Here is a 23422-nt window from a genome sequence, read left to right as displayed (position 1 = left end):
TGAGAAGAATGAGCCGGGCAGCAAGCATGCCGAGGAACGTGGCTGTTTGTCTAACATTGCGTCTTCCATGCACCTCCCCCCATCTAAAGGCATACCTTTTTTTCTTTACATGGATGTTTCTCTCATGTACGAGTGAGTTTATTATGGCCCCCCCAAGTGTGCCAATTCTAATGGATTTTTCCCATCCCTTGTCGGGGGTCTTGCCTTCTCGACCTTAAATTCCCCCCAGTCCCCCCCCGTTCCCGCTCACGGTTTTCCATGGGAAGGAAATATTTGCCTTGATCATCTTGCCTAGTACCGTACTTTTACATACTACCTGCCGGCTTATAATACACGGCTTCCAGAAGCTCTCCAACGTTGTGTGTACAAGTGCCCACAGTCAAGCGTTCATCTGGTGCTTGGTCCTCGCTTTGCCCAGCGCAAAACTAGTCGCCGCCGAATTCTTCGTATACATAAAGTTATACTTTGCTGCTTTTAACTGGGGAAGCTCCTTGGCTCTGAGCCCAGTTCGAGATACATCTCAGACACGAGGTCGCCTCCCTTGGACCAGTTGACGACTGCATATTTACCGACCTACATTACCTACAGTAGTACATACCTAGTTGGCTACCTACATCAATTACCTCTAGGTACATTGCCGTCTGCGGCCCGAGTTTTTGGTTGTTGTTGACTTACATCCACCGCTCTTTCCCAACTTGTCTGCACGGCCAATCCGGCCATTGAACCCAGCATATATCAAGACGTGGACGTCAGTCACCTTGTCGGCATTTTCTCGACTTTTAATTGTTTACCTTACTTCTGGAGAAGAAAAGAAAAACACTTTCAAAGTCTTGATACTCGCCACCAAGCAAACCGGCTTATTTGCTCCATCTCCACGCGGCCCCCAGAACACAGCACACAACTTCCAATACCAACCTGGGAAGTCACGGACGCGCGAGTACCTGTACAGCAGAAAAGAGAACACAATATCTACATTTCCTAGATACTCAACAACCAGTAAGTCTTGGCGGCTCAGGTCACTATTCCATTCCACACTGCAGATAGCTTCCAATACGCAGTGCATCTCGGAATTTCATTGACTTACACGAGATACCAGCCAGCCCCGTCTACTTTTTACAGCCTAGTCGAAAAAAAACCATGCCTAGCCAAATCGCAGCCCCCGTGCCCATTACGCCCACCCGCAAGGGCATGCGGCTGGTCACGTCCGAGGCGCTTTTTGCCAGTTTGAACGAGACCTTGGCCTCCTCCAACGGTACCAATGACAAAAACAACAACACCAAGTCACAACCGCCGGTGCGTGGCATCAAGGAGCGAGACTGGGACGTCCCGGCTCCTCCACCGCCGAGTCCCGTGAGCTTTCAGCACCACGACCAATGGCGGAGCTCGATGCACCACTGAGGTACACCCATTGGTCTTTTTTCTTTTCTTTTGGCCAGCCCAACCTCAGCAGCCATATTTGTGGCGACATGCTGGCGTCTGCTGGCTTGACTTCAATTCTTTCTTTCTCGGCGGTCGATTGCACTACAGCTTGCGACCGATCGCACTGCATACTCTCTGTACTGATAGCAAAGCAAAGCGTGAACAAGGGGCCTGAGGGCGCGTGTCATTCGGAGGAGTCAAGGTGTACAAAAAAGCAAAAATATCTTTGTTAGCATAGGAACAGTCATTCGGTGGGGAGTAGAACAAGGGCAGCGCTCTCTCTTTTCGGGGCACTGCAACATTCATCACTCGGGCGTCTAGGGTTTTTTTTTCGTCTGTAATGCTACTACTCTTGTGGAGATACCAACACTGGCGATAATAAACATGACTTTAAATGATTCTCGGAATAATGGATGCACAATGATAGCCGGCTACCCATGAGTAGCCAGGTCCAGCTGCTCCTTCGGCTGAACAATTTTGAAAGTCGTTTATGGCAGTGCTCTTCAAACGGCTGTTTCTCCCAGCCCCAACTCTTGTGCAATGTTTGGGCTCTCAAATCTTGAAGAGCAAACAACGGCTACTTGTCTTATGTCATTGATTGTCGCTGCCAAATGATTATGTGTCTGCTTGCAAAACATCGACTACCTACATTTGTAGTGAGGTAAAAGTGAAGCTAGATGATCGAAATCGCACAACTTGATGATTGTGAATGAGCTCGGATCTTTGAGTCAGAAATGGAAGGTCTATTGAAGACCGCCTGGTCTATACTAGGACAATGGTCTGTGTCTTCCAGCCTGCTACACTCTCTCGTATATCTTCAAAGGTCACAAATAACCCAACTCTTTCGTATGCATTGCTTTGTAACAAGTGCGAAGGTTTCAATACTAGGCAATAATCGCGTCTTGTATGGTGAATATACAAAAGCATATACTCTTCCGCATAATATAACCCAGGGTCTACCTCCCAGTCTGTTCTCTCTCCGTAGGTTCTGCGAATCGCGACCCATTGACGCCCGATCCCTCTGTCGAAGACGCGCACGTTATCAGTGACCTCTGCGTCATCAAAGTCGACGCAACCGCATTCTTCCTCATACCCGAGATATGGTATGACTTGCTTGCTGCGAATGATAGGCCTGGTGAAACCCTTGAGCGTCAAAGAACCAGACCGAATTTCGCCATAAGGATTCGCCCCAACTCTTGGCACCATTTCATGGGAAATCATTTGAACGGAGAAAGGATTGTCACGCTCAATCTCGTGAGCATCAACGTCGAATACCACTGGTTCGTCGGTCACTGCCCATGACCATGACGGTGCTCGGTATCTAGACACATGGACTGCTGAGCCCAATTCCCCGTGCCAAAGCAGCCCGTCGCCAATGTCACAACTCCAGAGACCAGCCAGATAGTGTCCTAGTAATATCTCGATAATCAGCCTTTGTGATCGACGAAAGTAGTGCAGAGCTACTCTGACATTGCTGAAGTCCTTACGAGGACCCATAGTAAGAGAGTTTTGGGATATAACGCACCTCCAAGTAACTCGTGGAGTCCTTGAGCCAGACCGGAAAAGGCGGGCAGTTTATCAGATTTGAACGTCAACGTCCTATGCGAATAAGTCGAGACCATTTTGTAGTACTCATTAAGTATACCGTTCAGGCTGGGTGAACATTTTTGTACGTGGCTATCGCGGAATCGAGAATGGAGAATGGCTGCAACACCATCGTAACCGTGCTCTGGAAACCTCAGGCCATTGGTTAGCCCATCTGCGCTGAAGTATCCTATCATATACAAAAGATACTGGTCAGCTTTTGTCAAGTAATAAATGCCCATATTCGAATTCCACGCACAAATTATTTTCGTGAATAGAATTGTATATGTAGATGAGGAAGCGCAGGCCACTTACCGACAGCACATTTCCAATATATCTGATGTGCGCCATAGAGCAAGTGCCGTGGTGACAGTACAAATTCCTGAAGTGTCCACCCTCGACTTGACAACGGACCTTTCATATCGAGCTTATTCAAGTCTTCTGCCGTTGGCTCATATCTTTTTATCATCACATTCAAGTTGTGATTGTCCGCGAAAACCCGTAGTGGCACGGGCAGTGGTGATATCTCGACAGGGATACTTTTCAATATTCCCTCAGTGCTCCCAGCAGATGCCATAGCGGAAAGAGTGACAGTGGCATTGCCGTATACACTATCCATTCGCTTGGATTCTTTTTCCCAGTCTGCCTTGGAATTCTGAATGATGCAGAGCGAATCTATCCAGAGATAGCGCATCCCCAGCTGGCGAGTAACAACAATCGCATCCTTGAAGTTAGCAGAAAGCTCCTTAAAAGGGAGATATTCTTGAAACAACCCCACGAGCTTGTCAGTAAGTACGGGTGATATTGGCCCACCCCAGCAATGGCTGAGTGCCTGAAAATCGATTAGATTTGCTCGAACTTATAACTATGCTCTCACAAACTCTGCAAAATGCGAATGCAGTGTATTAGCACAAGCGAAAGAGTTACATACCACGTATTCTGCTTTTAACCCCTCTGACAAAAGCAGACGAGTGTCTCGAAACTTCTCGTCAAAGCCCACATCAATGACTCGAGTAGGCAGAACAGGGGTGTAGTCAAACCGGCACTCGGTGTGTTCATGTCGACAGTGATGCAGCCAGTTACGGGCTATTGAGAAATTGGCACTGGACCGCAAATCTGGGTCGGTCGGGTAACATCCTATCTGGAACCTCTCTATTTGAATATCTAAGGGGCGTCAGCTGTGAGAATAGATACGAGGATGGGAGTTCTCATCGGATAGCAACATACTTTGACCGTGGTTTTGTATGGCAAGGACAAGCTGGGGTGGGTAGCTCAGGAAATCTTCGTCATCTTCGCGGTCGTCGTGTAGGATCCCATCTGGTCCAACTTGCACAAGTAACGTGTTGAATATCGAAACTTGCTCAAGCGTATCACCTGCAAATATATTGTCGCTGTTGATGGAAATGCGTACGTAGGAGTGTGGCTGCTCTTTCGCTATTGCGTACATGGACTCCTCAATTTTGCATCTGGAACCAAGCCATTCATCTGGCCAAAATCCAAGATAAGGTGTCTCCTTGGGAGTTCCTTTGAAGCACTCCAGAATGAGACGGCAAAAGTCGCAGCCGATTTCTTCCAAGCAGGTCAAAATCAGTGCTCACTATCAATAGTTCCATCACAAGTCCCCTCGAGAGTGTATTGGAAGCAATATCCAGACCCGTACTATGCCAAGGACTGGGGAAGTTTTTTTTTTTCTAAGAAAAAACAAAGAAAGAAGGAGGGGGAGGAGAGGGGGGGGGGGGGGTTGGAAAGAAAAGTTCTAAATACTGACCTGCAGACCGCTCGAGGTCATCGAAGGATGGATGATGCTGATAGAAAGCCTGCTTGGAGACCTGATGTCCTTCAAACTCTTGTTGAGCAAGCCTTACCAGCTCGTTAATGGACAAGGCAGAACAGTATTTGCAGCGAGCCATTTTCTTGACGCCGATTTGCTTTCCCCAATCTATCGCGAGGATGCAATAGAGTTCTGCACTTGGGGTGTAACGTCTCAATTGTCGCGCTCAACAGTCGCAGATCATCATCGATCTTGAAAGGTTTTCTACGATGTGATAGTGAAGTATGTCGTCAAGAAAGCGTCGACCTGGGCTGGCTAGCGGCGAGCAGCCGGCAGAAACAGCAGGTGGATTGCATTTCAAATATGAGTTCAAGCAAAGGACAGTAGGATCGCTTTTTGTTGGGGCTTGTAACCACCCTGGCGCGCTTCTCAGTTGTACAGTTGCTATATGGACAGATGCCAATCTGAAACATTAGAATACAGGTTGTTGGTTGGACGGGTATGCAGAATCGCAGATTATGCAGGTCTGCGTACAAAGTAGTAAGCTTGTCTTCAAATATGATTGGTACCGTGTCATCGGGTTCTCTTGGGACTGTGAAAGTAGAACATGTAGCAGGTAAAAGGCGCTCACAAGAATTTTATTGCCGCGCGCTATGGACCATCATGCACTTTGTACTGTGTAGGCGCTGCGTGGAGTACAAGGGGGTATTCAGCGGAGACTTAGAGACCAACCAAATTTGCGCAATGCAGATGCTCAGGGCGGGCGATCACGCCTAAGATAAATTACCTTAAAATACGTACCTAGTCCCAGTGTATCTGCGTTGTTATTCCGTGCACTACCAACGCCTGAAGGCGACATGATCTCGCAGCTTGATACGCAGCAAACAGTATGCTCACTGGGATTGAAAAGCAGTCTTGGTAATGTAGTTCTGAAGCGATAGTCGTGGTTTGACAGCAGGCTTAGCGCCAACGGGTTCAACCGAAGTAGAGTGGAGACGGGGGTCTAGCCGCTGGCCGCTCCATGAAAACAATTCATCCCCCACCAGCCAAATCAGCCACTTAAGACGCAAATTTGACGCGAACGCGTCTTGTGCGACGCGCTGCAACGCGCCGCATCGTGCAGTGGGTCAATCGCGAAATGAGTGGATGGATAGAAGCTTATCATGTTCTGCTTGGACGCGGCCCCTCCAAGCTTCCCTTCAATGTTCTCCATCTTCGCTATCTACGACCGCAACTGCAAGCGAGTTCAGTCCTTGTTGCCTCAATTGTTCATCGTCTTTACTATATTGCCTGCAGCTGCGCTTTAGCTGCATTAGATCATATTTTCCACTTGCACTTTCCCCTTGAAATATTTTCACGATGCCGGCTGCTGTAAAGCGCCAAAGGCCTGCGGTCAAGTCTAGACTCGTGGTAGCAAAGCAGGAGGAAGGAACAACTATGAACAGATTTACACGCGTGTCCAAGAGCATTCAAAGCACCGAAGAAAAGACAGATGTAATCTCGAAGCACGCAGTCACAACCTCCTCGGAAACCAAAGCATCTACTTCTACCCCGTCGCGGAAACGCAAGGCTGTCAAGGCCATTGTGGACGATAGCGACTCTTCAGCTGATGAGGCTCCGCGCACGGCTGCACCTTCCAGTACGCGAAAGACCAGCGAGCGTGACATTTTGCCAGCCAAGCGCGGTCGTGGTCGTCCCCCAAAGAAGTCAAAGCCAGCACCTGTCTCTCTCAAGCGCGGCAGAAGTCTCAGTGTCTCCGAGTCCGAGCAGTCCAGCACCGACAAACTCTTCAAGCGACTTCGACTAGAATCTTCGCCTTCACGAGACTCGTCACCAGTTACCGCGGCCACCTCAATTGCCGACTCTGAGGCTGATTCCGAGCTCGAAAGCTCCCCGGCACCAAAATTACCCGTCGAGGTGCTTGACTTAATAGAGCTTCATGCCGCACTCCTCAAGACCCTGACGATACACTACGCACACAATGGCTCTCACGTTCCTGCGGATCTTCGTATCTTGTGCCCTAATGTCTCTAGAGCGTGGGGCAAGAAGGCTGTGACTGATGTAGACATTCGCACTTGCCTGGGCATTCTCAACTTGAAGACGATGAAGCCCCTCTTTTCTCTATCAGACTATGGCCGCGGAAAAGTGTGTATCGAGCTCGACCAGTCTCAAACGTCTGGACTTTTGGTTGAAAGCGAACTCAACCACAAGTTCCGAGCCAACATTCAGTCTCTGTGGTCTCAATCTCAATTCAATAAGCACAGATCTATTCCAACCAGTTTCATACAAAGTCTGCCCCAGGCTAGCATCGCTCTGTGCGAATCGGTCACCAAAGCATGTGCTGTAACGGCCAAAGGCAAACAGCGTCTTGATGACTTGAAGCAGGGAATTGCGGCAAAGAAGCTGGAGAAAGAGGCCAAAATTGCACCAAAGTCGCTCTCTGCGTCGTCGCCATCATCCCTCACCAATCCCGATGGCTCCAAAATGAGCCTGCTCGACCGCATCCGGTTCAAGCAGATGCAGAAAGCCGCACTCCCGGCAGGCCTCTCACCTGCCGAACTCGAGCGACATGCAGCATTTCAGCGCGTAGACGAAGTCACTGCACTGATCGGCATGCTCAGCCGAGCGAGCTCCGGAGGAATGGGCCGGATCTCATTCACCATGCCTGTCATGCTGCAGAAGCTGAAGGACTCTTTCCGCATGGGTATCTCAAAGGAGGAGGGCGCAATCTGCATCAGGTTGATTGCAAAGGAAGTGGCGCCTACTTGGATCAAGGTTGTGACTATTAGTGGGAAAGAGAACGTGGTGGTCGAGACAGACCAACAACTTAGCAAAGCGGAGATCGCGAAACGGGTACAGAACTTGACGGTCAAAAATTGAGGTGCAGGAGTCGATTATTTCTCGGAAGGCACATGCGTATTGTCGTTTTTGGATTTCTGGTTCTTTGGATTTCACGTCTTTCGGGAATGAGCATCATGGCGCATGGCATAGCATAACATAGCATACCCAGTTGGGCTTTTTGGAATTTTGCCAGATACCTCTTCAATCAGAAGCACAAGATGATAATAATGCAGCTCGAATCAAATGAGGTCGTAGCACACAAATGCCAGACTCAAGTTCACGATGACTGAGCAGTGCACCAGAAATAACTGGATCATGTGGCCTACCTGCGGCTGCTTACTCAAGTCTCTGTGTGACGACATTCTCATAAAAGGCTGGGCCAACTTGCAAGCACATATAAACAAGGCGAATGTGAATATAATGTGCTTGCTCAGCCTTGCTCCGTGTCAAAAATCCAAGATGAAACAACCATTTCTCTGGAAGGCAATCCCATGGCTGTATCCAAACACATCGTGGCTCTGAAAGATGTCTATTTTTCTAGTCTTTTTCAAGAAAAAACAATCTAAGGACTATGCGCAGGATTTGCCTACTCTGGAATCATTGGGATTCTGCAGAATTGTATCACATATCGAGCCCCAAGACTTGATACAGTGTCTCGTCCAACATGCCGCCATCATGTTCATTTCGTGCCGATGTTGTTCCCTTTTTCTTGATTCTATCCTTAGGACTTCTTTGCGAACTTTGGCTGGCCTATGTCCTTGCCTCTGAGCTTGACGTTAAGCACGCGCTCCATGGCGGCCAGGATGCTCTGGTCAGGTGCTGCTTCGCCCTTCTCGAAGGAATTGACGATAGCTGGGGTTTTGTTGATCCGCGTCGCCAGATCTTTCTGACTCAATTTTGGTGTCATTGCCATTCGCGCTTTTGAGATCGCTTCTCCGACGGTCCTTCCCACTGTGTTGGGTTTGACAATGTCGTCTGATCGATCAACCTTGGTCAATCTTTGTCCTTCGGGTGCAGCACCCTGCAAAATAAGACCTTGTAAGTGACATGTTCCACAACATTGACTAGATAGCAGATTGATACGTCTTGATGGATTAGAGGCTCATGCAAGGGGGCAATGTGCTGCAGCACAATCCCGGGACTGTGGTTCGGGAGGGGAATTATGACGCAGCTGCGTCATGGGCAGGGCAATGCAAGGGGGGAACAGAAGTCATGTAGGACTACGTACGGCGTTGGATGAAGCGTACTTCTTCTCGGTGCTGATGGCAGCTCCAGATCTGCGGGCTGCGTTCAGGGCCGATGCGCTCTTGACAACGGTCTCGCGCTGGGAGGCACCACCTCCGCGGGTGCGGGCGCCAATCTTGGTAACGGAATCCCAGTCGTCAGACATCTTGAACGATTTGGATTACAGTGACTTGGTGGAGGTGACGGAAAATAGAAGAATTGCTTGTTGTGTTTGGTGGTTGTGGTGTCCTTGTTGGGATTTGGAGTAGTGACCAGAGTTGCGTGTAAGCAATTGGGAATGGAGTCGAAGTTTGCAATGATGTAGTGGTCGCGTGGAATGACATGGAATTATAGGCCACTCTGGAGGGGCTGAGGGAGAGGCTGATGTCTGTCTGGGTCGGCCACCCCGCTGACTCAGTCGGGGAGGCAACTTTTCGGGGCGTCCATTGCCTGACTTCGCAGTGACTGCACCTGCACACATACTGCACTAAAGCTGAGCACGGATCAGGCACAACTGCTTGACTGCCAGGGCAAGCGCGAAAAAGGGCTGGCTTATTTTTGCCTCGAGAGGACATTGTGGCCTTAACTCCGATGGGACTGATGACGGTCGAATTGAGGCGTCAAAATGAATGGTGGGATGTTTGTGTGGCTTCAAATTCATCCATCCTTTGATCATTCTGTGGCGCATTACACTTCGGGGCAGGAACGCTAGCTTTGGTGGGGAGACACTCGGCATCTAGGTGAGGAATTTATGCATCCATGACCGTATGCTACCGATGCGTGTATGAAGCCGATGCGCTCGGACAAGCCCAGTGGGGGCAGCTTGCATGGGAATCGTATCATGGTTGAGGCATCGCAACTTCACATTTCCTGTCTTTGTTTTGTTGAAAACTATGGTTTAGTCATTGATTTCTCTTTCTTCGTCATATATCTGACGAGCTAGATTGCGCGGCGACGGTGTGGACCGAAATCTGTTGTTGCACACGGGCTTCAAGGTCAACCACAGGGCCGTCGTGTCGCAAATCAGACATCTGGGCTCTGCAATTGCTCGGGTCAAATGGAAATCATTCGCCAACTCCCGCGGCAGGTCGGCGTCGCAGGCATTCTGTCGGCCTGTTACTATCTGCTCTTCGGCTCCGCCAATGACGCATACGTGCTGGTCGCCGTGACATTGTGGAAGAGATGGCAGAAAGGCCAGGCGCTGGTTCCTCTATGGCAACACCATTCATATGATGTGTCGGTGCTCTATTCTACCGCCGCGGCTCTCGGTTTACTTTATTTAATTTGGCGATGGAGTCGATTGGGCATACGGAGCACCTCTGGAGAAACAGCCGGGCCATTAAAGCCGCTGCTTTTTCCGTGCCAGACCACTCACACCAGACTGTTTCCAAAGAAACATTCCTTCAAATACTCCTACCTCATGGTCGGTGTACCTGTTGGCTGGGAAGGTGACGCGAACGGTATGATAGCGACCGGGCCACCTAACACGGCAAGGAAGGGGTGGTATCAGATTCACTCTGCCGACTATCTTGAAAGAGGCAGCGGTCATCTGACCTTGAGACAAAAGTTGGACAAATATCTCACATCTCAAGTACGCTCATCTTGGACTCTGCATTTAAATATCGCTGACGTTGTGGCAGGGTGTCGACCCATCCCGGTATCCCTTTGCCTACCTTACCACTGCGGCTAAACTGCTAGGATACCACTTCAACCCTGTTTCATTTTGGTATCTATATTCCGCCGAGAAAGAAATGACTGCCATGATACTAGAGGTCAACAATACCTTTGACGAGCGGCGCATGTATTTCCTGTCGTCGGATGACCCTTCATCCAAGACAGCAGACGAAATACTCGCCGAGACGGGGGTAGATGTGAAACCGCTGACCAAGCCATCTACGACCACAATGCGCCGTGCTTGGCCAAAGGATTTTCATGTTTCGCCTTTCAACTCACGAAAAGGCGGCTACTCACTTGTTGCACATGACCCGTTTGCGCCAATGCTCGAGGGCAGCGGCTCGATTGACAGCACCATCAATTTACTCTCGTCCAAATCACATGCAAAACTCGTCGCCCGCATCTTTTCCGACGGAGCTGCCATAGACCCAATGACGATGACAACATGGCGGAAGCTCAAATTCTTATTCTCTTGGTGGTGGGTCGGGTTCGTCACCTTCCCACGAATTGTCAAGGAGGCTGGCGTCCTGTTTTTCAAGCGTCAGCTCCATGTCTGGTACCGGCCAGAGCCACTGAAGGAAAGTATGGGTCGCCGGGCGGATGATACGGAGCGTCAACTCGAGGCTATATTCCGACGATACCTTCGACATCTAGTGAACCAAACCCCAGCTGTGGTGGAGGTCAAATATATCCCTAGCGGCGTCTCGAATGCTGAAGGGGAGACTATGATGTCTCCATCAGCTCAAGAAAGTATCGACAACGGCAGAAATGTGTTGGAATTCAAGGTATTGACACCGGTATTCTACACCAGATTCGCTTACTACGCTCATGATCTTGAGGCTTTGTTTTGCGAACTCCACGACAATTGCACGATTTGGATATCTAAACCAGAACTACTTCCGAAATTGATTTTCAAGAAGCCGCCGCCGGCCTTTGCCACTCGAAATATTGTAGACTTTGGATGCTTCAAGCTTATTCAAAGTCTTCGACAAAGGCCTCAGCGGATAGAGCGGCCATTGACATCTGCTCAGGCCTCCAGCAAACCCCCAGACACGCATGTCAAGACAGATATCAGAGATTTCAGGATATCTTCCATGGATGCATATGTCCTAGAGCACGAATCGGACACAGAGAAGAAGGTCTATAGGTCTCTCTTACTGCGCATGTTTGTAGCAGACCGGATCGCTCTGGGGAGTCTAGAGCTGCTGTGGCTGGAACAACTAGCTTTGAGGGTTCTCTCGGCTTGGAACTTGACTCCATGAACAGTGCAAACGCCAAATGGTGGATGAGCCACATGCACCCGCGGCTAGCACGGACGACTTGAACCTCTTGTTTGTGAAGTCAACCGAGGATGTATGCGGACTACAGCGCGGAAGACCGGCAGCAGTCTAGAATCGCGATGAATCCATCTCGATCCAGAACATCTTGTTTTCAAGGCAAGCATCCGTGAGGCATTGTGCGGCTGAACTGCCATTTAGGGTCAAGAACACCCCACGCCGCGTATCTGCCAAGTGGGTTCCGCAGGCTCGGATGCTTAAGCGACGGGGTTGATGACTGCGATGTGCATATTGCCAATCCAAACCTGCTGATTCAGCGTGGAGGCAGAAACACAATCTAGTGTTAGTTGGCTGACCATATTTTGTTGAATTGCATACATCATGCCGCATGGCACACACAGGCTTGTGCGATTATGGTGCAAATCGAATACAACAGCCAGGGGAAGATAGCTTGATGATCGAGCTCGTCATGCTACCCTGGTCGTAGCTCACTTGAAGAATTGTCCGACTCCAAGCCTTTTCATGTGAATCTTTACTGCTGAGATCATTTAATCCTAGCGATATTCTCTTGAATCATTACAACACTGTCTAGAACACTGAGACAAGAGGGCTCCGAGCCCACGTTCCATCCGTCCATTCTGTCGAGCACTCTCAAAGAATATCGTGCCATGTACCCTCAAGGCAGCGCAAATAGCCTATCAAGACTTTTTCACTTGCACAAACATGATCTCGACGACCCGATTGCTCCCACCTCCCGCCGTCTGCAGTCAGCGGCCAGATAGGGTGTCATCGGCCTCTTTTGGCGACCAAGTCATCGGGATTTGTTCGTCAATAGTTCGCGTGCTCTTGCCAGGATCTCACCGAGATGTTTGCCATGTACCTGGAATTGGTTTCAAGATTCCTGTTGGCATCAAATAGTCGATCCAGGCAATCAGGATGTCGAATATCACGTACAGTAGCGCGTGCTCCCAGTGCTTAGTTCCAATGCTACCAACCTCATTTATTTTTTCCTCCAATCTAATAAACTTCAATAGCCATCCATCAAAGATTCATTCCCAACGTCTTTTGCACTTGCTTTTGAACCACCCCACGTGCTGCTCACCGTTGAGCGTTGTCCGTGTGCGATGCGCAGCGACAGGGGTCGTTCTCTGCGGCTGTTCCCCATTGAGAAGGTGGTTCCAGCTCGGAAGCAACCGAGTGTCTTCTATTCGTTCAGTGAATCCTGATATACAGATTGCGCAAGCTAAGAGGCCGCCGTCACCGCGGACCCAAAATTAGAACTCTGGAATTGTGATACCGATTGGGTAGTCTACTCGTCTTTGATAGTCGTGCAGATGGGAATATCGTGAATGCCATTGTGAGGAAGCAACCAAAATCGTAATTTGTGCGATGTCTGCTCTACTCTAATCTTCCGTAGCAACTGCAAGGATTCTTTGATGAGGAGTTCTTGGCCTAAGATCTTGGGAAAATTTATTCGTCTCACTCAGCACGTTCTGACCTATAAGCTGTGATAGTTCTGACACACTCTTTCATCGTATAACGGAATTGCACTGCGTCTACGAGGCACAGGGCCACTTCTCGAGGCAGGTCAGCCTCAAGTACAAGGATAGAACTGCGCATACGAAAGAAAACAAAAGAAAACATCCCGGAATGTAGGCCCGCCTCGTGAATTATCTGCATCGGAGCAGGCTAACAGCAGCTCGGGAGTGTTAACCGAACGAGGGTTTGGCCTTGGCCATGTCACTGCAGGAACAAAGGCCCTGTCACACTCATCCATTTTGGGAGTCGGACTGATAACAGGGCGCAGAGCTGAAATACCAGGCATCAGTCTATATTCGAGGAATAGCTTGTCGCGGCTGTCATAATTTCCCCCGGAAGAGCTGTCAGCTGAGATGTTGTGTTTTTGGCGTTTTGGCAACGAACAAGGAGAATCCTGATCATATGCAGACGCCAATTTAATGGTATCTTTCAGATGTTGTGGTCGTGTCTATGCCCTGTCCATTGCCAGTGGGCGCACTTGCAAATGGAATGGAGACTACCTCCACGGACCGGTCCGTAACATTGATTCCACGCCGATCCACGATCGTCGTACGATGGGAGATGCACATGCAGATGTTGAAAAAAGATGCCCATTCTATAAGCTTATTGCATGACGCCACTTGCCACCCCATAGTTTCTCCAGCCATCTTTCTCTTCTTTCTTCGCTTATTCAGTCAGACCAATGAGGCTTACATCCGTCCAATATTTCCCACGCCTCACGATACAAGGCTAGGCATCGCTATACGACTTCCGTGCCTGGACTCCGACTCCGGCCCACGGTGAGCTTGTGGGTGCATACCGCCTTTTTTTTTCTTCTTCTTATTATTTTGCCCAACGCGAGCTTACGCAGCTTGTCCGAACGTGCATATGGTAGCTTGTGTTGAATCCCAGTTTCGAGATGGGTCACATACAAGATAAACCAGAGGATAGATCGCGATCGACTGCACATTTGCGGATGTCAGGTCCCCGCGCGTATACTATGGCCATATGCAAGGTTGCCGAGGCATGCCAAGAGATATCCGAGTTGAGCTTCTGTAGTGTCGTTCGCACTTTCTGTACATGCCATGAGCCATATGCCACGTCCAAAAATAGTCATTGGCCTTTCCCTCGGTCAAGGAGTCCAGTTTACTTAAATACGTCTCTCGGCATCCTAAGAATTCTGATATCGCAACAAGTCTTGGTCTTTTGTTATCCCCGCCGAGTAAATCACTAGGCAAATCATTAGTCTTGTCTCTCGTTTATTGTACTTGCACAGTTTTTGGATAACAATGAGACTGGTCACATGGTCTTTTGGCCTCTGCCTGGTCCCTCTGGTTGCCTCCCAGGTGACTTGGGACTGGGCGAAACCCATCTCGCGTACCGGCTGGGTCGCATCTGCGGATAGCGTCCAGTCCGGTAACGAAGCAGCAAAGGCCATTGACGGCAACTCTAGCACGTTTTGGCACACACAATACAGTCCTTCGCTTGCACCGCTACCGCATTATATACAGGTAGACCTGCTCAAGTCGTACGTCGTCAACGGACTCGGCTACCAGCCTCGTCAGGACGGCAAACGCAACGGAGATATTGGACAACACAACATCACGGTCAGCACGGACGGCACGACCTGGTCCTCGCCCGTCGCGTACGGCAACTGGCTCAGCGACGCTACGACCAAGTACTCGTTCTGGTCCAACACGAGTGCCCGTTATGTTCGCATCACGGCTTCGTCCGAGGCTCAAGATGCTGGCAACCAATGGTCTAGCATTGCCGAGCTGTACGTGTACAGTCCCGACACGACGCTGGACGGAAGCAAGTACGTGGCGCCCACCAAGTCGTCTCAAGGCAGCTGGGACGTGACCATCAACCTCCCCATCGTCCCTGCAGCGGGCGCCATTTCTGGGGATAACGTTGTGGTCTTCTGGTCAGCTTTCCGCCCAGATCTCTTCTCTGGCGGCACTGGCCTGACCGATACTGCGCTTTGGACTCCATCGTCCCAGGCTGTTACGCCAAAAGTGGTGTCCAACACTGGCCACGACATGTTCTGCCCCGGTATCTCGATGGATGCCAAGGGTTTGATCGTGGTCACTGGTGGCAACGATGCCAAGAAAACGAGCAACTACCTTCCCTCAACTGGAGCCTGGCAAACTGGTGCCCAGATGTCGATTGGTAGAGGCTACCAAGCACAGACGACCATTGGTGATGGGCGCATCTTCACAATCGGCGGGTCTTGGAGCGGTGGCTATGGCGGGAAGAATGGCGAGATCTATAACTCGACTTCCAATGTTTGGACGAGTCTGGCTGGATGCTCGGTTACTCCAATTCTCACGGCTGACGCTCAAGGGGCTTTCAGGACGGATAATCATGCTTGGCTGTTTGCATGGAAGGCGAACTCGGTCTTCCAAGCCGGGCCCAGCAAAGCAAGTCAGTATTACCCATAACAAGGACTGGAACTAATCTTTGCAAAACAATCGACTAACAGGACCGATAGTGAATTGGTTCAATGTAAGCGGTACGGGATCCTACAAGTCGGCTGGAACCCGAGCTTCGGACCCTGATTCCATGTGCGGAACCGCCACCTTGTACGACGCCGTGAATGGCTATATCCTCACGGCAGGCGGCTCGCCGAGCTACCAGGACTCCTCCGCGACCAAGAATGTGCACCGAATCAAGCTCGGCGACGCTGCAGCGACACCAACAGTCACCCAAGTCGCCAGTATGTCGTACGCACGATCATTCGCCAACGCTGTTGTGCTCCCGGACGGTAAGACGCTCGTCTTTGGCGGACAGTCCTATGCGGTCCCCTTCACCGACACGACGTCGTCCTTACCTTCTGAGCTTTTTGACCCCTCGACTCTGCGTTGGACGGTCGTCGCCCCAATTGCCGAGCCTCGCAACTACCACAGCATTGGACTCTTGTTGCCGGATGCGACAGTTCTGAGTGGCGGCGGCGGGCTTTGCGGGACTGGTTGTCAGCAGAACCACTTCACAGCCCAAGTCTATAGCCCTCCTTGTAAGTAGCAGCTCTCCCGTGTTCGTCTACTATCCTTTCAGCACCTCAGACGACGGTCACGCGTTGTCAGTGTGGTGATGCCATCTCGTTCCAAGAGAGCAATGAGAAGCTAACGTCGTTGATACTCTCTCCAGACTTGTTCAATGCTGACGGCAGCCGAGCAACGCGGCCCACGATCAAAACAGTATCAGCGACGACGCTGAAGCCAGGCGCGACCTTTACTGTGTCGACGGACGTGGCGGCCACTTTCTCCCTCATCCGTCACGGCTCATCCACGCACACGGTCAACACGGACCAAAGGCGTGTGCCGCTGACAACGACCAATGCGGGCACCTTGACCTACAGCATCACGCTCCCGACTGATCCCGGCGTGCTCTTGCCTGGATACTGGATGCTCTTTGCGCTCAATGGGGCCGGGGTTCCGAGCGTGGCGACGCAGTTTTTGATTTCCTTGCCGTGAGGAGCAGTTTATTTGAAGCCCACATGCACATATGCCTCCCCTTAATCATAGTAGTAAATACATCATATCAAGAAATAGATGTTTAATTATGCTCGTATAAACATTCATGAATAGGTGTGGATATGGTGATTTCAAATACCTGTGTTGTGAGGTCATGGTACAATCTATTGCAGATGAACCGAACGTGATACATGAAACCGCCCCGATTCGGTAGTCCTGAAAGCAGCAAGCATTGATATCCGACCCACCGTTGAGAACGAGAAAAGGGTGACACCTTCACGAACTGGACTGATATGAAGAATGACCATCAGCAGCCAATGTTACAATCAGTGACATGGGATTTCGACCTACGTGGTGTTCCACTTTTTCTTCTGTCCTGCAGGAGTATCTGCGTTACAGCCCACCCAGCCCAAGCCCGAGCTCCAGGGCAGCTCAGAAGTGCCGCCAAGCAACAATTCCAAATACTGAATCCGTCCATTGCCCAGGGTCTCTTTATCGTTTCCACCCGGTTTTCTCGCCCGACATTATTTGTCAAAGGAAAACAACCCCCTCCCCATAAACCCCCTGAATTGACAATCCATCTATTCCCCGAAGAAACCGATAGATACTGTAAGCTTGGCGAGCTTGGGAGGTCGATCTCTGCTTGTTGGGTTAGATCGAAAAGCTATGCAGGGCCATGACAAATAGCAGCATGGGCTCCATCTTTTTTTCGAGGTAGCACTTGCAGCTCATCACCACCTGTGCCGTGTCACATTCGTACGATGGCTAGGTAAGATGATGTTCTTTTTTGGCTGTGGAGAGATGTCGGCCGAGTCAAGGACGGGGACTTGCCAATACGTTATGCTTGATCACCGTGAACAGGCCTTGTACCTTTTCCCCTTCACAATGCCAATGCCAATGAAATTGATATTCTCTCAAAGAATCTCGTTGACCGACTGACTACATGTACAAGATGGCTGCGTGCAAAAAGGACCCCTTCTGAACCCCATTGAGAAAGCTGAAAAAAAGCTAGTGCCGTGGTACTACCATCATACTATGGTGATATAGTCTGAGCTAAGTCCCCGACAGGACAGCTACCTACGAAGCTAGCGTAGCTACCCCGCCATTCTACAGAGACCTGAAGCCCACCCACCTCGAACCCCTCCATCGTCATCGTGGTGTCAAAAAGTGGCACCCGCGTGGGATGTGGGATAATGCAGGTCAAAGCAGATCATTCTGCCTATAGCAGGTAAGAAAGATGGTGCCCGCTGAGAAGACAAGCCTGACACCTGGGGCAAGCTACGCAAGTTTGCAGGTTGATACAAACAGGCCAGTGTATGAATTTGAGATCAATCCTGGTCCGGAAAGAAAAAGAAGTGGGACGTGTTTTGTGTCTCGGTCGTCGAATTACCTAAACTCTACAGAGTAGAACACTATGCCTCTGGGATAGCAGCAACGTACATACGTACCTGTAGCTGGTAGCTAGCTGCAAGAACGTGAGCCAGGAATGCGTAGATAGCAGGTCCGTGTAATGCAGTAAGTACAATGTGCGGACACACGTGCCGCAGCGCTGACCGTTACTTTCTTGTCGAATAAGATTTGGGAATTGAGGTATCTCTGTGAAGATCAGGGAGTAGACGGTAGCTATATAAACAAGAAAGACTTCCCACTGTCGAATACTGTTTCCTTCTTCTCGTCAATCAATCTTCTGTGCTATACTAGTCACAAAAAACAACCCTTACTACTTCTACCCGTACTCACACAACAACAACTACAACTCAACCACCACCAAAAGAAACAAACTTGAACACATTGCCATCATGGGTCTCAGCGGTCACTGTCTTTGCGGCTCTGTCAAGTACACGGTCGATGCCGACCCTCTCATTGTCGGATACGATCACTGTGATGACTGCCAGCGTCAGAGCGGTTCCACATATTGTAAGTTGCTTCCATCATATATACGATTGGATCATTTACGTGTGAAAGAGAGCCATTGAGCCTTCTCTTTTTACAATGATCCTCAGGAGCTCTCCCACAATGTAGACTAACACAATTCTTTTCCCCCTTTTGACAGCCCTCGTCGTCGTGGTCCCCAAGGACAAGCTCACCATTACCGGCAACACCAAGAGCTACGCAAAGAAGGGCTCCTCGGGCCAGGACGTCCACCGCATCTTCTGCCCCGAGTGCGGCTCGCCCATTGCCCACGACCCCGATGCCGCTCCCCCCATCATTGCCCTCAAGGGTGGTACTCTCAGCAGCGAGGACAAGAAGAAGCTGAAGCCGGTAAGTTTTTTTTCCTCCCCCTCCCTCTGGATGCTTTTCGCATTCTCCCTCTTGCCGATTTTGCTCAACGTTATCCGCCCCCCTCGTCTCCGTGTGACGTCATGTTATGATTTATACTCAGACTTTTATCCCTTTCCCCTCTCCTCCATTTGTTAAGCCCCCCTCAACTCAATTTTCCAAAGAAAGCACAAGGGACTAACCAAAAGTCTTTTCCCCCAACCTCTAGGATACCGAAATCTGGACCGTCGGCAAGCTTCCCTTTTGCCAGGAGTCGCTGGCCAAGCCCTTTGACCACATGCCCGAGTAAATTGTTATCACGAATCATCGGAAACAACATCATGGGAAATTGGAGTGTGTTGAATCGGCGTTTGTGTATATGGAGATTATGATGGTCCATTTATAGCGGATGAGGGTCCAAAAGAGAAGCGCGAATTGTGGAGTATTGCCCAGTTCAGTCAAAATGCATCTTTCCTAGGATGAAAAGCTCGACGGGCAAATAAGGAACTACAAGATCAAAAATGAAACCAAGTCAAAAGAGATTCGTCCAATTACTCTTCTTTTTTTCGAATCTGTGATTGAATTCTCCCTGAACATTGTCTTGATGCATCTGAAAGATCAAATCGACCATTGCAAGTATCATACTCCTCTGCTCATCCACATAAAACAGGGATTATAACCTTCGGTACAGATACAAATGCTGATCATCTTGGTATTTCATTGCTTCTTATATATTTGGCATATATACTTTTTCAAAAAAACACATGAGCCTTGTTCTCATACATCATTACATATTTAACATTACAGAGTATAAACACGCCCCGTTTCTACTCAAGAATCGCATTGCAGCAAATGCATTGACACGAAACGCGAATTTCTCCCTTTTTATTGCAATGCCGCCATGAGTGCTCCTCCGGCAATGGCAAGCAACACATTCTTTGCAGCAGGAGCCGCAGTCGGGCCAGCAAAATTGCTCGAGCTCGACTGCGTAGAGCTCCCGGACGCGGTGCTCGTCGTCTTGGACGAGGAAGCCTTGGAAGTGGTCTTTGTAGCCGACGTACCAGTGGTGCTCGCGGCGGCATCCGTAGTCACATCTCCGGTGGCCGTGGCCGCCGTGGCGCTGCCGGTGATGGCGCCGGCGCCCTGAGAGCCCCCCGAAGCAGTGTAGTAGACGCTGACGGCCGTGTCGCTCGGGGCTATATCCGAGAGCGCCGTGTCGCCCGTGGTGGGGATGGGCACCTCGGCGGCGGCGCTGGCAAAGACGGACTGGAACGGCGCCGTCGGCGTCGCAGCGTCGCAGAGCAGCGCGCTGGCCGTGTGGATGACGGACTCGTAGTACGTCAGGTTGCGCCTGCTCATGCCGCCGTGGTCAAAGAGGCATTGGCGGCAGCCGAGCCACTCGGGAAAATAGGATCCGCCGCACACTATCAAAAGGGAGATGTTGGTCAGTCTTTCTTTATGTCTCGACTATTTGCTCCGTCCTTGATTGTCTTGGTGAATAAGGCAATATTGGACACGCAATGGCATGAGGAACTGATGATGAATACTTACTGCATTGAGCGTGCGCTTCGAGGGCCAGTGACGACGTGCCATTCGGCTGGCAAGCTGCCTCGATGTTGACAATATCGATGCAGGGCGGGATGTTTCCAGATGTAAATTCGCCTTCGGGCGAGCAGACGGAATTGAGGTAATCGCTGTTGTCATCCTGAGCCAGAGCCGGACGCGTAGCAAGAAGAGCCCAGGCGGCGGAGAGGGCGGTTGTGGACTTCATGGTGAATGCTGTTGATTGGCTCGTCTCAAAGGACTGAATGATATAGAGTAGTTGACTTTTAGGGGAGTCAATGGGGTATAGGAATAGTTACGGCGACTTGTAATCAAATGAATATGGACTGAAACTGGTTCACGAGAGAACCAGAGTGGCATTTATCACTCATCGTTAAAGTTCTGCCTGGTGACAAAAGTCCCACGAGGGCCCACGAAGGCATGAATCTCAGACCATAGATGGGGAATTGGGCGGCTCCCAGAACCGAAATGAGCTGCTTGGGCCGGGTTTGAATCAATATTAGCTATCATGGCTAACCAGTTTGGTGATGGCATCATGCTCGAGTGCGGCGCGACAGAGTCACGGCTCGGAATACGATTCTACACTGTATATCCGCTGGCCACGATGCAAAGGTGGTTCCAATGGATTAATTTGGCGTATGCAAAATTTTGTTTACTTGCAGGTGGAAAAGTTGGCGATGATCGTTGCGATGCTCCTACTATGGATCAAATATTGCTGATCTCTTGTCGCTCTGCATCATCCTTCCCTGCCAGGCTCAATTGACCGGGGCATTTAAAAATTAAGCTTATCCACCTAGGTCCAGGTGCTAAATGCGGCCCCTGTAGGTCATCTACAGAAGGCTTGGCAGGCACCGTAACACCCTTGTCCGACCATACACTGGACGCATATATGGGTATACCTGAAACCAGCTCTACAACACAAAGAGATCATATATTCCGCGAGTCACTGGTCCTTACTATCTATCGTTCTTTCTCAGTCATGTATTCTACATACTCGGACCATCTCTACCACTTCCGCAGCTGAAGCAAGTTCCCCGCCATGACTTTCACAAGATAATGCTCGCTTCCTCTCATCAAACCGCCACCTTTGTCGAAGCTCCGATGGCAGCCCCAGACGCAGGAATCAGAAAATCCGAGGCCTGCACCGAACCATCCGCTGCTCGTGCACCCTTCAAGGTGGCCGGGTCAACGCTAACAAAGGAGCTGTTGGACCACGTCGTCGATGAATCCCACGAGTTGCCCGACGAGGTGGAATTGCTGGTGAGGCTCACCTGGGGACTGGCGCTGTTGACCGCGGCCACATTGCTAGTCAGCTTCGAAGCCGAGCTGCGCATCAGGAAGCCCGTGTCCCCATTGTTCCAGGCCGTGTTCCTGTTAAAGGTGAGAGAGCCCGGGTTGCCATTATCAATGAAGCCCTTTTTGGCATTGGAAAAGGCGATGCTGTTGGTGATGGTGTGGTTGGCGACGGGGTTGCCCGTGATGCCGAGCTTGAAGCCGTTGCCGTCGCCCTCGAACTCGGTAAAGCCCCAGCGGTTGACGCCGTTGCCCCACGAGTAGACCTCGTCAATGGTCACGGCCGAGCCGAACATGTACAGGTCCAGCCCGTCGTCGACATTGTCCCAGAGCCGCGCATTGCGCAGGACGTTGCCCTCGCCCGAGCCTTCCTTGCAGGCAAAGCCGTCGGCGCTCTCGCCGTTCTTGCGCGGGTCCCGGTTGCGGTACGAGTCTAGGTAGATGACCGTGTTGTACTCTGAAGCGCCCTGGAGTTGAAAGCCCGACTCGTAGTTGTCGTGCGTGGAGAGCAACTCGTAGTAGTTGTGAGATGCGTCGCGGGCGTAGATACCATACGGGCCATTGATGAGTCTTGGTCGCAAGTCAGCTTCTCTGCATTGAATAACAGTCGAATCGTCTTGGTGTCCGCCTTACTCAAGATTGTAAAACTTCCAATAATCGGCACCTTCAATGTGAAGTATACCTCTCTCGTTGTTTGGCAGAGATTCGTCAAGACCATAGGGAGTACTAGCATCAGGAACGACTCGTCAGCTTGCTGCAGCATACATAGAAATACTGGGTTAGCATACTCACCCAGGAAGTGCCTCTCCATCAATAATCACTTTCTCTGACTGATAAGATCTGAGAGTAATCGGCGAGGCGGCGGTGCCGCTCTTGGTGATCTGGATATTGGTAGTTGGCGAGTAGGTTCCCGCTCGGAGGTAGATGGTGTCGCCAGCAACTGCTGCATTCACGGCAGATTGGATGGATCCATACGGGGAAGTCTGCGAACCAGTACCAGTGCCCGTCGGCGAGACGTAAATCTCAGCGCCGTACACGGCACCCACAGCCGCAGAAAGGGCTGCAATGTGTGCGATCCTGCTGCGTGACATGGCTACACTGGGGAGCAGTTCTAATTGCTTTCTACATTTTTCAGAATTTCTTTTCCTCGACGAGCTTCGATTTTTCAACGTTTTTATACAGACCAGAGTCTCAAACAGAATTCATTTGGGCCGGTGATTGAGCCTCCCAGATTCCCTAAACGGGTACTTGTTAGTGTGGTTCATGGTGAATTGAAGATGCACTGAACGTCTTGGCATCCATCATGATCCTATAAAACCCCACCAATGGGAGAAGGCGATCAGACGACTGGTGTCAGGGGTCTTAGTGACTACATAGATTTTATATTCAAAATTTGTTATATAGGAGCCGCAATCACACATCGAGCTTTGTAGTGGGATGGATTGGAATTGGCACGTCGACATATATTTCTTCCGTCTTCCACGTAGCGATGCAGGAGGTCGAAAAGGCTCCATCATAGGCACTCT

The 23422-nt window shown here is 50.3% G+C and overlaps 9 protein-coding genes across 9 annotated transcripts; 5 read left to right on the top strand and 4 right to left on the bottom strand.

Moving 5' to 3' along the window:
• Nucleotides 1-1137: 1137 nt before the first annotated feature.
• PFICI_13379 (uncharacterized protein) lies at nt 1138-1398 on the top strand (the record flags this gene model as incomplete). The annotated part of the gene is made up of 1 exon (XM_007841960.1): nt 1138-1398. The coding sequence occupies one exon, from the start codon at nt 1138-1140 to the stop codon at nt 1396-1398; it is 261 nt and encodes an 86-aa protein (XP_007840151.1).
• Nucleotides 1399-2181: 783 nt separating this feature from the next.
• On the bottom strand, nt 2182-4450 carry PFICI_13378 (uncharacterized protein; the record flags this gene model as incomplete). Its single annotated transcript, XM_007841959.1, has 5 exons — nt 2182-2828; nt 2945-3193; nt 3319-3835; nt 3935-4167; nt 4231-4450. The coding sequence occupies 5 exons, from the start codon at nt 4448-4450 to the stop codon at nt 2182-2184; spliced, it is 1866 nt and encodes a 621-aa protein (XP_007840150.1).
• A 1683-nt stretch (nt 4451-6133) lies between these two features.
• PFICI_13377 (uncharacterized protein) lies at nt 6134-7654 on the top strand (the record flags this gene model as incomplete). The annotated part of the gene is made up of 1 exon (XM_007841958.1): nt 6134-7654. The coding sequence occupies one exon, from the start codon at nt 6134-6136 to the stop codon at nt 7652-7654; it is 1521 nt and encodes a 506-aa protein (XP_007840149.1).
• A 682-nt stretch (nt 7655-8336) lies between these two features.
• On the bottom strand, nt 8337-9005 carry PFICI_13376 (Multiprotein-bridging factor 1; the record flags this gene model as incomplete). Its single annotated transcript, XM_007841957.1, has 2 exons — nt 8337-8636; nt 8844-9005. The coding sequence occupies 2 exons, from the start codon at nt 9003-9005 to the stop codon at nt 8337-8339; spliced, it is 462 nt and encodes a 153-aa protein (XP_007840148.1).
• Nucleotides 9006-10259: 1254 nt separating this feature from the next.
• On the top strand, nt 10260-11775 carry PFICI_13375 (uncharacterized protein; the record flags this gene model as incomplete). The annotated part of the gene is made up of 2 exons (XM_007841956.1): nt 10260-10430; nt 10480-11775. 2 exons carry the CDS (start codon nt 10260-10262, stop codon nt 11773-11775), a joined length of 1467 nt encoding a protein of 488 aa, XP_007840147.1.
• A 2822-nt stretch (nt 11776-14597) lies between these two features.
• On the top strand, nt 14598-16781 carry PFICI_13374 (uncharacterized protein; the record flags this gene model as incomplete). Its single annotated transcript, XM_007841955.1, has 3 exons — nt 14598-15732; nt 15800-16321; nt 16456-16781. 3 exons carry the CDS (start codon nt 14598-14600, stop codon nt 16779-16781), a joined length of 1983 nt encoding a protein of 660 aa, XP_007840146.1.
• Nucleotides 16782-18580: 1799 nt separating this feature from the next.
• PFICI_13373 (uncharacterized protein) lies at nt 18581-19350 on the top strand (the record flags this gene model as incomplete). Its single annotated transcript, XM_007841954.1, has 3 exons — nt 18581-18698; nt 18835-19043; nt 19270-19350. The coding sequence occupies 3 exons, from the start codon at nt 18581-18583 to the stop codon at nt 19348-19350; spliced, it is 408 nt and encodes a 135-aa protein (XP_007840145.1).
• A 575-nt stretch (nt 19351-19925) lies between these two features.
• On the bottom strand, nt 19926-20811 carry PFICI_13372 (uncharacterized protein; the record flags this gene model as incomplete). Its single annotated transcript, XM_007841953.1, has 2 exons — nt 19926-20464; nt 20592-20811. 2 exons carry the CDS (start codon nt 20809-20811, stop codon nt 19926-19928), a joined length of 759 nt encoding a protein of 252 aa, XP_007840144.1.
• Nucleotides 20812-21676: 865 nt separating this feature from the next.
• Nucleotides 21677-22987, bottom strand: PFICI_13371 (uncharacterized protein; the record flags this gene model as incomplete). Its single annotated transcript, XM_007841952.1, has 3 exons — nt 21677-22466; nt 22530-22622; nt 22689-22987. 3 exons carry the CDS (start codon nt 22985-22987, stop codon nt 21677-21679), a joined length of 1182 nt encoding a protein of 393 aa, XP_007840143.1.
• Between the last annotated feature and the right edge of the window lie 435 nt (nt 22988-23422).

The sequence above is a fragment of the Pestalotiopsis fici genome, assembly GCF_000516985.1.
Source record: "Pestalotiopsis fici W106-1 unplaced genomic scaffold PFICI_Scf_11, whole genome shotgun sequence".
NCBI lineage: Eukaryota > Fungi > Ascomycota > Sordariomycetes > Amphisphaeriales > Sporocadaceae > Pestalotiopsis > Pestalotiopsis fici.
The sequence above is the reverse complement of the archived record's forward strand: the minus strand, read 5'-3'. Positions and strand labels throughout refer to the sequence as shown.